Source organism: Acomys russatus, chromosome 6 (genome assembly GCF_903995435.1).
Source record: "Acomys russatus chromosome 6, mAcoRus1.1, whole genome shotgun sequence".
Classification (NCBI taxonomy): Eukaryota; Metazoa; Chordata; class Mammalia; order Rodentia; family Muridae; genus Acomys; species Acomys russatus.
In genome coordinates, this window is record NC_067142.1 from 58,318,558 (window position 1) to 58,330,979 (window position 12,422).

The 12,422-nt window shown below is 44.4% G+C and overlaps 1 protein-coding gene across 1 annotated transcript in view; it reads right to left on the reverse strand.

Moving 5' to 3' along the window:
* Nucleotides 1-9,798: 9,798 nt before the first annotated feature.
* The window catches only part of Dnm3 (dynamin 3), a 448,546-nt gene continuing 445,922 nt past the window's right edge, over nt 9,799-12,422 (reverse strand). The window contains exon 21 of the mRNA XM_051147697.1: nt 9,799-9,951. Within this exon, the coding sequence (XP_051003654.1) occupies nt 9,915-9,951 (37 nt within the window). The 3' untranslated portion in view covers nt 9,799-9,914. The remainder of the gene's footprint in view (nt 9,952-12,422) is intronic.

Genomic DNA, 12,422 nt, shown 5'->3' on the forward strand with positions numbered 1-12,422 from the left:
AAAGCCATGTTTGGTTTTAGAAGTCCTGAGCCCTTATCTGTTGCTACTAGGCTGATAGGACCTCACCTGGGCACACTCCCCTGGCTCTGGACTGATGGCAAGTCATGCCTAGAAAATGCTTCATTTAACCTAGTATGGTAGTTTCTGGGACCATTACTCATCACTTAAATTCAGTCCTTTAGCCAGTTTCAACTTCAAACCACACTGGAAGGGTGTGGGCAGCATATTAATAAGTCAGACTTCTAAAGTAAACACTGTAGTCAAGGGCGAACGTCAGGTGAGCGAGTTCCATGGCATCGCAATTACATCTCAGCCTGTGAAATTCTTGTTTACATAAAAAGCCATCTGTCCTGCTACCGTTTTTGCCCCCTCTTTTGAGTTCTGCTTTTTGTCAGTTATTCTCAGTTAAAGGGAAGGCTGGAGAAGGGTGGTACAACTGGTAGCAAGGAGAGGAGGAGGAAGGCAAGGAGAGGAGGAGGAAGGCAAGGAAGGAGGAGGAGGAAGAGGAGGAAGGCAAGGAAGGAGGAGGAGGAAGAGGAAGAGGAAGAGGAAGAGGAAGCAGCCCTGCATATGTTGCTCAAAGGGAGCTGGTATAGTTTGGATCTTATCTGTTCATCAAAGGGTCATGTGCTGAATGCATGATCCTACTGGGAGGTGCTAGAACCTTCTGGAACTAAAGGTGTGGAAGGAAGTGATGTCTTTAAGAGTATGCCTCTGAGGGCATGCTGGGCCTGATCTCTGCTTTTCTATGACTCAAGAAGAGTAGCTTTGCCTCTCCATGGGCTCCCTGCCAATGTATACTGTTTTGCCACATGCAGAAGAGCCCACTAGCCATGGGCTGAGTAAAGAGAATTCCTTCCTCTTAAAGCTTGCCCATCACAGGTTGTTTTTTGTTTGTTTGTTTGTTTTCCCAGCTATGGAAAACCAAGTAACACATGTGTCAGGCTTTGGAGGTGAGGTGGATCAAGCTGGGGCAGAGCTGCAGGGGTGGTGAAAGACTACTAATTTTGTGCTGTGCTGCAGCAGACTTGTGCCGAGCAGGGAGCTAGAAGACACAAGGTATGTGTGCAGCAACATGAGGGCTCCCTGTGGAAAGCATGTTTGTGTCTGCTGTGCTGTGTGAGTACTGTGAACTTCTCAGAAAGATTTTTGGGCAGCTCTGGGTTTACAGGAGGATGCATGCACGCTCACACAAAGCTGTCATCTACTTCTCCCGAGCCAAATAAAGGCCCAGAGACAAGAGACAGAAACAAGCCAGCAGAGGGCATCAGTCACACAGTTATGAGTATTTCAAACTCGGGAAACAGGCTTAAGGCACATTGCCCTCCTGTGGAGGTTAAGGTAGCATTTGTGGGTTTGAAATTCTTACTGACTTGTGAATCAAGAAGTAAGGTCAGAGGTCTCCATAAACTCAGGAAACAAATAGTAAACGGGGGTGGGGGGAGGAGCTTGATTAATAACAATATCTACATCTAGAGCACACATCTTAGTGTGTTGTGTTGTGTGTCCCAGCCACTATGCTATGCCCTTTGTGTATACATTATTTTTAGTATCCTAACAGTCCTGTAAGAAGATTGTTTCCATTTCACAGTCTAGGAGAGCAGGCATCAGAGTGCGAGCAGGAAATTGTCCGAAGCTCTGCCTTTCTTCATGGCTAAGTTGCTTCAAGGGCTAAAGGCTGTAGCAGGCGGTTGCTCTGACTGCTTCACATCACTCATCGTCCCCTGTATTCTGTATTCTCTTATCCCAGCATCCAATAGGATATTTAATGCCTACCAAGGCTAGCTCTGCACTTTATATACCATTAGTATTTTATGACGTTTGCCTTAGAATTTTATTCAGTCAACGAATACTTTTTGTGTCCTTAACTATATGGCAAGCACTGTTATATGTGCCTGGGTTATATCTGTAAATAACAGTCCAGTTCTGGAGGAGATAGATGGACAATGGATGCAAATGCAAGGCAATTCGTGCTGTGAAAAGATAAATGATGGTGAAAAACCAGGAGGGCAAGAGGAAAATTAGGAGGGTCTGTGCGTCCTAGAAATCAAGAGCAGAAAGTGACTGCGGCAGGAAAGGGTGACCAGCTATGATCAGGCAGACTGTAAGGGCAGAGAGAGCATCCCATCGGACCCACTTGCGAGGAAGTCGGAACCTCGAAAAGAGTACGCCTTTGTTGTTCGGGACGGATTAACAACCTATTTAGAGTGGGCTTGAAAATAGAGAAAGTGTAGCAACAAAGCGTTAGATGTTTTGCTTCAAAGGCCAGCCAAGCACTAGGCCAGAAAAGGAAAAGTTCAGAAAACAAAACAATGCTGTGCATGGCACGGGGGCAGGGGAGGGGGGAGAGGGGAAGGGCCAGGGGCGGGGCTACTCGAGTGGGAGGAGTTACAGAATTGGGTAGGTTGCACAGACACAGAGGTTAGGATGTGGAAGAGGAAGGGAGAAAGTTCTTTGGAAATTCTTTACCGCTTTGGTTTTCTAAAGAGAACAGAGAGAGGAGTCAGATGAGAGTGATGGTTAAGTGGGGAAAGCGTGAAGAGGAGGGTCGTACACTGGGGCAGCTGAGGGTACTGGGAGAGCAGATAGTACTGGTTTATTCTGGTTCTAAGTGCTGCCTCAGTGGCTTGAATGAAAGTGACCCGCATAGGCTCATATATCTGAATGCTTGGCCCCAATTGGTGGACTGTTTGGGAAGGATTGGGAGGTGTGGCCTTGTTGTAGGGGTGTGTCCCTGAGGGTGAGCTCTCTAAAAGCTCAGTTTGTGCCCAGTCACTGTTCCCTTTCTCTCCTGCTTCTCGCCTCCTGTCTGTGGATCCCTCAGATACTGAGAGCCTTCCATGCTGGCCCACCACGTGCTTCTCTCCATGATAACCGTGGACCAACCCTCTGCAAGCGTAAGTGAGCTCCCAGTCAGATACTTCGTTTTATAGGCTGCCTGAGTCACAGCAATGGAACAGTAAGTAAGACAGTTCCTGTGAGCATGGCGGTGATGAATTTGAAACAAAGCGAGTTTCCACTTTTTTGCACCTGTTTAAATTTTCCAAGTCATGCTTAGTTGCGTGGTGCAAACCAGGGTAAGTAATGAGTTGGTTTTACCCAGAGTGGTAGATTCGTCAAATGAGGAAAAGACCAAGAGGAAAAGTATGTATGTATGCACTGGCATGACTGTAAAGGTTGTTGTGGAATTCAGGATGGACAAGCAACATGAGGGTAGGATGAAGGACCGAGGTGAGGCTGCAGGGTGGTCAGCAGATTAAGGTCCAAGAAGCTACACTAGAAATGGCTAGAATGGAGAAAGGTAAACCCGTGAGTAGACAAGGTTAAAGTTAGAGGGTTTGTAGCTGAGGTAGGCTGGAGGTCAAAAGCAGTGGAAAAATGGAGCCCAATAAAGTAAGGCAGGATGGGGTGGATCGCCTACTCGGTTATATGCAACGGCCCCAGAAGGAAAACAGAAACGGCAGTGAAGAGAATAGCCACGGAGCCGACACGCCGAAATCAGTGTGAAAGAAGGGAGAAAAGGTTGGAAATCGACAGTTAAAAGTGTGAATTGGGATGTGCTCAAACCTGTTAGGCTGAGCTTCCAAGCTAGGGAGAGGAAGGAAGATGGCTGGGAAGCAGAACCAGAAAGCAAGCCTGCCCTGCTACTGGTCCAGCTGCTGGTCCAGTGTGTGAAGGGTGCGGGAGGCATGCTGCCACTTGGGGGCGATGTGGGGATGTCATGCTTGGAGAAAAGCCATGTAAAGCAAGCTTGTGGAGGACACGTCCTGGAGAGCAGGCTGCATGTAAATCTTGTGAGTTTTAGTGCCTGGGCAGTGAGTTGGGCATTTGGGCACCGCACAAAAGGATCTCAAAAGTTTGAGATTCATGGGACAAGGACTGTACAGAAGTAGAGAAAGGTTGCATGCAGGGGGTCCTAGGTGTCTAGGGGCTCGGAGGTGGCTGAAATAGGCTGGAATAAAGGCAAACGACACACATATAGTAAGTTCAAGGTGGATAGTGTGGTCTCAGATTAGGGAGAGGCTATGGTGGTTCTCCATAACGGCCTCATTTTCTAGGTGACCTGCAGTTTTTTGTTTTTGTTTTTTACGATTTATTTATTTTATATTACATAGTGCTCTGCCTGCATGTACACCTGCAGGCCAGAAGAGGGCACCAATTCTCATTATAGATGGTTGTGAGCCACCCTGTGGTTGCTGGGAATTGAACTCAGGACCTTTGGAAGAGCAGGCGGCGCTCTTAACCTCTGCGCCGTCTCTCCAGCCCCATGACATGTGTGTTTAACTAGAGCTGTTTGGGAATAATCACAAAGACTTCCTAAGAACTGCGAAGAAGTCAACAGCAGGCAGTGGGTTTTGAAGATTCTAGAAATCTTGGTTCTGGCAAGGGAACAGAGCTTAGCTGAAAGCCAAGGCCAATACTTTTGGTTGCTTTTTCATCCCTCAACCTCCAGGTGCCATCGATGTTGGTTTACTTTGGGAAACAGCAGCAGTTAGCAAAGGAATAAGAGCTCTACCTTCCTCCCAGGTGCCTTTGCGCGTGAAACGGCCGACTGCCAAAAGCGGGAGCTATGAAGCAGCAGTTTCCCAACTGCCTGCCGTGGGCGCAGCTCCCCAGGCTGCTTCTGCCCTCTCGTCCCACAGTGGAAAGGTAAGAAAGGAGGGGCCTTAGGAAAGCAGTGGGCACCTTGCCTCACAGGGCATCTGGGAGCGGCCTGAGGTTTTCTGCCCTGAGGTTTTCTTTGCCCACACTGGTACTGATTTCCCTTGTGTTGAAAAAAAAAAAAAAAAAGACATCGTCTCCTGGGGCCACTTAAAAGCTGCCTCTGCTTTCCCAAGCTTGCTGGCTAGCTGCTCACCACCCTGGGATGGCCTGTGGCCTCATGCTGGGCCCAAGTCACATTTGGGCTCTGCTAAGTGAGAACTCTGTGGGCCTCCCACTCTTTTAAAATTACCAAATAAACAGATCCTTACGGCCCTAGGCAGCCTTTGTGTACATAGCTGAGAATACTTTTTTTGTGTGTGTGTTTAAAAGAGAAAAAAGGCAGACAGAAGAAACTGTCTCTTGGCTCAGATTTGCTGTCTGTTGCTTTCTACAGTTTTCACTCTGAAGAAGCACACACAGTGCCAAAGACTAGCGTTCAGTAGTGCATAGCATCTCAAAACCGTACTTTAAAAAATGTGCACAGGCAGACCCTCCTCGGTGTCTTCTTGGTGGCTGTCTTTCACCCTCAAGGGCAGGATGATGACTTCGTTGCGTTTGTTCATGATTAACAAGTCATGAGTTCTCATTGAAGTTGCGAACAGAGGCTAAAAAGTTGGACCTGATATAAAGGACCGTGAAATTTGATTACAAACAACATAGAAGCGGCAGCAGTAGTCTTCACTCACCAGTAGCCAGCCACCTGCTGATTACCCTAGCATTTGTTTGATCTCAAGGTGTTGACAATATTGAAATGTAATAATGGCTTGCATTATTAAGCAACAACAGCAATGAGAAAAATCAGGTGTCTTCTATGATGTGGAGGCAACTGGTGGGGAGTGGGCGGTGGAGCATTTCCTGGTGCAGTGGTCTAAGTTCAATGTGATTTCCTTAGATAGAGACTCCAGTTAAAATATGAAGAGCACAGAATTGGTTTTGTTTTCAGTCATTGTGTGTGTGTGTGTGTGTGAGAGAGAGAGAGGAGAGAGAGAGAGAGAGAGAGAGAGAGAGAGAGAGAGAGAGAGAGAGAGAGAGAGAGAGAGAGAGAGAGCGCACACGCATGAGCACTGTTATGTGCATGTAAAGGCCAAAGCTCTATGTCAGGTGTCCTCCTAACTTCCAATCCCCCCCCCCCGCCCCTTTTTTCTTTTGGTTTTTCAAGACAGGGTTTCTCTGTAGGCCTAGTTGTCCTGGAACTTGCTCTCTAGACCAGGTTGGCCTGCGTTCATGTGTCATCACTGCCCTGATACTCTCACCTTCTTTTAAAACAGGTCTCTCTCTCTGATCTGGAGCTCATAAATTGGCTAGATAGACTGGCTAGCAAGCTCCAGAAATATTCCTGTTTCTGCTGTCTTCCTGCTGGGCTTACAGGCTCCCCTCCCCCCTTTTTTGTGGCTTGTGAGGATGGGAAGTTTGGTCATGTTTGCGCAGCAGCCCTCCTGGCCTCTGTTTTTGTTTTAGCAATCTTAACTTTCTGTGTCCTTCATTTAAAAATTGGATTTATAGCTGGGCAAGTTTACCTGAGACTCTCAGGAAACTAGACTAAAGAATTCAATATCCATTTTCTGAAATTTGTTGAGTTGTAAGATCCATGTTGGTAAGCCTTAGGGTCTATCACAGTCATTAAAATGTTCTTGCTTTTCCATGACTAGCAGAGCTTTCCTTGTTGTCTTTGTTATTGGCTGAACAGGAAGTGTCCCCACAGGCTCCTGTGGGGATCCAGTGCTTGGATGTCAGCTGAGATTTGAAGTAATTGGATCTTGAGCTAATCAATAGATCAATTCCTTGAGAGACTCGTAATCTGATGGCCCTATTAGAGGGTGATGAGGAGTAGGGGGGAGGGAGTAGTGGACCACGCCATGGAGAGATGTATGCTGCTACCTGTTCTTCTGTTTGTCTCCTGGCCTCCACATTGGAAGGTGAAGGTTGGAACAAAACATTGAGTTAGTTGAGAAAGAATATTGTAGGAGGCGCCTACACACTATTAACAGTATATGCACGTTAGCAAGCCTTACCACAGTTTAATGCTATTTTGCCTCAACCCAAGCCCAAAGCAATGGATTCAGCTGAGCTTGCACTAAAATCCTTCCCTCATTCACACGTATGGTCCCTAAGGTTGACATACATGTATTTAGTGGTGAAACTCCAAGAGCACTATTGCTGTTAGAAATTTTAATTTTTCCTACCTTTAGCTCTCTTTTTTCCATCTCTTAGGTGTTCTCAGTTTTTTGAACTGGGCGTTAGAGAACACTGGCCTCTCTCTGTGCTATCACAAGGAGGCTGTTGCAGTACCTCTTGGTTAGGCACCAAAGCAGGTGGGAGACCCCTTCATAGTTTCTCCAACACTTTAATGACTTAGAATCTTGCAGCATGTATTCTATTAGGAATGGAAAGTTTGGGTTTTGATTGGCCGAAATGCATTCCATTGACTCTTTGTCAGAAGTCACAATTGCTCCCTTCTGGAACGTTAGGTCATGGTTGGAGAAAATAGATTTATGCTGTAAAGGTCTCAGCCAGCTGCATCAGCATATGAATCCTGATGGTTTTCCCTAGGAAGATGACCAAGTCTTTTCTCTTATCATAACAATATGTGATAACTGCTTATTTGCTTATTTTGTAAGCTGCTTTTATTCTGTTACTTCTCTGATTCTCCTGCTGACTAAGGCACTATTTGACTCTTAGAGACATCTGATGCATAAAGGGATGATTATGCAAGGAATATTATGGCTTTTTAAAAAGTAACTAACTCCTCTTGACCTTCCGGAGTTATGGTCGATCTTGAAGACTGTAGTACCTTCCCTAGTCTGTCACACATGGAGGGTGCGGGTAGAGCTGAGGACAGAGAGTTAGTGGATGGTTGAGGAAGAGTATATTGTGAAAGGAAACACTGTACAGTAAACACATATCAGTGCAGCCTCACAGTATTTACTTTTATTCCAGGCCTTTCGCCTCCCACCACAGACTCAATGAAAGACAGCTCACTCCGGTTTAGGAGACTAAGGCCAGCCCATTCTGGGATAGCTGGAATTTCACTTTTTTTCTTGTTCACCATGTCAATTCAGATTGTAAACGTCAAAACTGTGTAAGTATTAGGTAAAATTAAGTATGTATTTAAATTTTAGACAAAGTGAAAAAACAATACCAACCACTTGAAAACAGTCAATTGGAGGACAAAACTCACACCAACAGCCTCACTTTGCTTAGCAAAGGGTGTAAAATAGACATGGACTAGTGTGTCTGCTGGTATAAGGATCTGTCTAATAATATTTTAAAGTTCAGGGGTCTGGGAAGATAGCTCAACATCTAACAATTTTGCTGCAGGAACACATGAGGTCTTACCTCAACACTCATGTGAAAAGCCAAGTGAGGCCAGAGTTTGCATGTGATCCCAGTGTTGTGTAGGGCAGAGACAGGTGGCTCCTTGGGCCTTGCTGGCCACCAGCCTAGCTCCAAGTTCAGTGACAAGCCCTGACTGAAAGGAATAAGGTGGATATTGATAGAGCTGGATATCCCCTGGCCTCTGTGAGTTCATAAGTGGATGCATACTTGCACAAACGTGAGCACATATACATACACACACACACACACACACACACACACACACACACACACACACACACACCACTATCAAGTGATGACTGAGGAAAGGGAAAGGCAAAAGGCATAGCAGTGTGTATAGTGTCACATCAGCTCAGTCGCCCTGGGTTGCAGGAGAGCCAGCTGAATGCCTTAGTTCAGAGTCTTTGAACGTTTGTCACCAGTAACCCTCCTTGATCATTACTGGACTACAGCACAAAGGGTGGTAACCCAAGACGGGCAACTCGAAACCCGAGAAGCTGGCTTGCGTTTTTTGGCTGGAGAATTTGATTCTTAAAAATGATGTAAGTGGTTTCCGTGGTCTAAAGAAAATGGTTTTAATGAGGGGGTCTTCTTTTAGAGTAATGAGGTGCTCCGCCCAGATCATCCTCAAGCCCTCCTTTGCCAGGACTGCCCCAGGTGAAATGTAAAAGGGAGGCTAGTTCCAGAGAAATGATTTGTTCTCTTGATGAGTGGTGTTCTGTTTTAAATGGTGAAATGAGGCGTTTTCACAAGGGCTCTCATCCGAGAAGGGCTAGCTGCTTTTCAATTCAAACTCAGCCCGTATACATGTCCAAAACAGAAAAGTCACAAATTAAATTTAAAAACCATTGGCAAAGCTGCCATACAATTGGCAGAATGTAGTATACTACTTTAAAAGCAAGCATTCTATTTCTATAAAATTTGAGGATTGTTTAAAAAAAAATCCAATGGCCTAAAATTTCAATATTGGTATTTTATTTAATGCATTAAAAAGTTTTCTCTCTCCCAAGCTTCTAATTATCTTCTTTCATTGGCATGTCACCGACATCCTGAAGAAGCTGCCTGAGGTGGCAGTTCTATTCTTTATTGAGCATTTATTTTAAGTGATATGATTTATCTATCTCTCTACCCCTAAACTTGCCAAGTGGAATTTGTGAGTTTATATGTTTCATACCCACAGTCTTCCATAATATTCTATTTTTATCTTCTATAATAGTTTTAGGATGCTAATAATAGGAACATATTTTGGAGCAATAATAATTATTGGTAAGATTTCTGGAGGCAGGTTGAAGGGGTTGAGACTTCTGTGTTCCTTTTAGACTCCTAGATGTTCCTTCCTTTCCTTTCCTTTTTGTATTCTGTTGAAATTTTATTAGCTTATTGTTAAATTCAGTACACTCCTATTCTCTGCAAAAGAGCATCTGAAATCACAGTGGTCTAATAATGTAAATCTTTCCCATTCAGTTTTTAATATATCACACTAAACATTTTCAGGAGCCGTGTGTGGTGGTACATGCTGCTAACTTCAGCACTTGGGTGGATTGAGACAGGATTAGGAGTTCAAGGCCAGGCTTGGCTACATGAAGCCATGTCTCAAAATATTCACTTTTTTTAAAAGGCTAGATAAATGAATTTTCATCTTACCTGGCATTAACGTAAGTGAATTATTTTAATTTGGGTCATTTTTTTTCTATAGGAAAAAAATGGAACACATTAATTTTTATATAGAATAAACTTTATTTTTTAATTAGACACAGATCAAAAATAAAAGTTTTTATGTACATATGACATATAGTGCAAACAAGAAGGCTTTTAAATACGATGGGTAGACATGTTGTTGGAAACAGAAGGTGACGAATGACTGAATGAAGGGGTTAGGATGGTCGGCCTGGAACTGCAGGAGGGGGTCTCCTAGTGAAAACAAAACAAACCAAAACAAAAAAGAAAAACACAGATGTAGAGGAGGAAGACAATGTTTAAATTATAAAATAAATTCAAATGATAGCATGCAAAAAATATCCCACAAAAGTCTAATTCAAATCAAGGGGGTGGGGGGTGGGGAGCCAAAACAAACAAACAGAAAAAGGCCAGGCAAACATGCAGGAGAGATGAAAGTCTGCCACACATGGCAAAGGTAGCAGTCACTAGGCATGCTGAGACAGTTTGACCGTTCAAAAATGTTACCATTTTGCACCATGGAAGCATAAATCCTTGCAATGAAATTTAGGTGAATTAGGATCAGTATTACAGATACCTTTTGGACTTGCATATTTTATTTCTAACCCTAATTTTATGACACCCCCACCCTCAGTGACTTCTAAAGACTTGAATGATGTGCCTGCTCCCCAGTATGGAAAGGAATAGCTATAGAATTCTGTTGAGGAAAATTTCAGTTTACTACCTTAGTTACTATGTTATCATATCGACTAGTCAAATACTTTTCAAAGTGAGGAAATTAGAAAGTATCAAGATCAAATGAGCAACACCTCCCCAACACAGAAAACCTCGGGGATTAATCTGCAGCCATGGATTTGTAACTAAGAATCTGTTTGAGGTGAACAGCTGTGTGGTAAGGCAGCCTGGAATCCAGTCTAGGAAAACTAGCATGCCAGGGCTGCTGCCTGGTTGCCCCGGGATTTGTAGGAATTCCCTCTCTCTTAGAGCAAGGAGCAGTGAAAATCCTGATTTATTGGGAAGTGGGTCCAGGGTACAGAGACTTGGTTTTCTGGATCTGGTTTGTCCAGATCCCTAGCCTGGCTTGTTTGTCTCAGGCCACGGATTGTGGAGGCAGGGTAAGAATTGTGCAGCGGCGGCTTGGCTTCAGCCACTGGAATTTGAGCTGCCTCCGGTCTCCAGAAGATGCGGTAACCTCCACTCTGCTGGGAACAGTTTTGCAGCAGACAGACAGCAGGCCAAAGAAAGACTGCCCTGGGATTCCAGCAGAAGTCTGCGCGTTTGTTGATCCGTTTCTAACCGAGTCACTGTGAGAGTCTCAGTGTGGACTCTCTAAGAGACTCTCTCAAGCCCTCCTCCCTGAGTGAGACCTCACTAGGAGCCACCCGCCCGGATGTCCAGCAACATACTCACTCCCACGTCGGTCTTGTTAAGGTTACAGTTGGGTCTATAAAAAGAAAAACCCCAAACAATTTTTTTTTTCTTTTTTAAATCTTTGGTGAGATGTTAATGGGACCAAACTGATTTGGTTTTTCCTGAGCAGTGGCTGAGAAAAAAACAAAACAAAACAAAACAAAAACAGAAAAACAAAACCGGACCCTTGTTTTTCCTAAGTTCTGGAGCAAATTTTTTTCCCTCCAGTCCAATTTACTCTGGCCACACTAAGGAGGCCTTCCCATCTATTTAAATGATGAAAACCTTGTTCCTAGTCCCTAACCTTTCAACTGTGGGAGGTCTGCGAGTCTCGGGCTTTGTGAGAGGCAGGTAATGGTAATCCCTCCCTGGCGTTTTCATGAAGAAAGTGTAATTACATTTCTGTCAGGCTGAATGAGATTTATCACCTGCTTCGCAAACAGAAACTATTTTCAAGTACTGAAGAGGCTTTAGAACACGTTAATTACCTCAGCCTGGTTGGGGGTGGGGTGTGGGGTGAGCCATTAAAACGAACAGCAAGTCCACAGTGCTGAAGGGACGTTCTACCAGCACAGGCCAAAACACCTTCCCATGGGAGCTCGTTTGGTGTTCCAGTCCAGAAACAGGATTCAGACACATTATGTCCTAAAATTTATTTCACTGACAGCCAGGAAGTTTGCTGCAAACACCGTGGTGACGCTCCCTCAGCACAGCTCCTTTCTCCTTCACTTACCCTGTATCTAACATTCTCATTGGTGGCCAGTAAAGCAGCACTGACAATAACAGCATTCAGTGGACCTGTTAGTTACCATGGCTCTTGACAGTCTGGGTTTTTGCTGTTCCCTGCTCAGAATTTTATATTGCTTATAGAGTGCTTGAAGGCAAGTGATGAACGTATGTGGCCTTTCTACATGTAAAAAGTGCAGAGGTACTGGAGAACCGAGTTAACAAACCTCAAAGTTCAACAAACTGATATTCAGAGGCACCTACACTTAATATAGTCAAGATTACACACCCAGGTTCTTTTTTCTCAAGTGGTCAGAAAAATAACTTCACAGATAAGTTTTTTTCCCAAGCAAGAGATGAAAAATCATTAAGACTTGATTATTAATAATGAATCACATGCATCCTCTCAGCCCTTGTCCCATTGCTGTAATTTAGTCTGATGGGGGAACCTGCCACGGAATGAACTCCCACAAGATTTTCCTTCTATGTTTTCTCTTTTCTGTGAAATTTCTTCAAACAACCTCTGCTGGATTGCTTTGCCCATTGTTTGGGCAACTTAACATCCCACA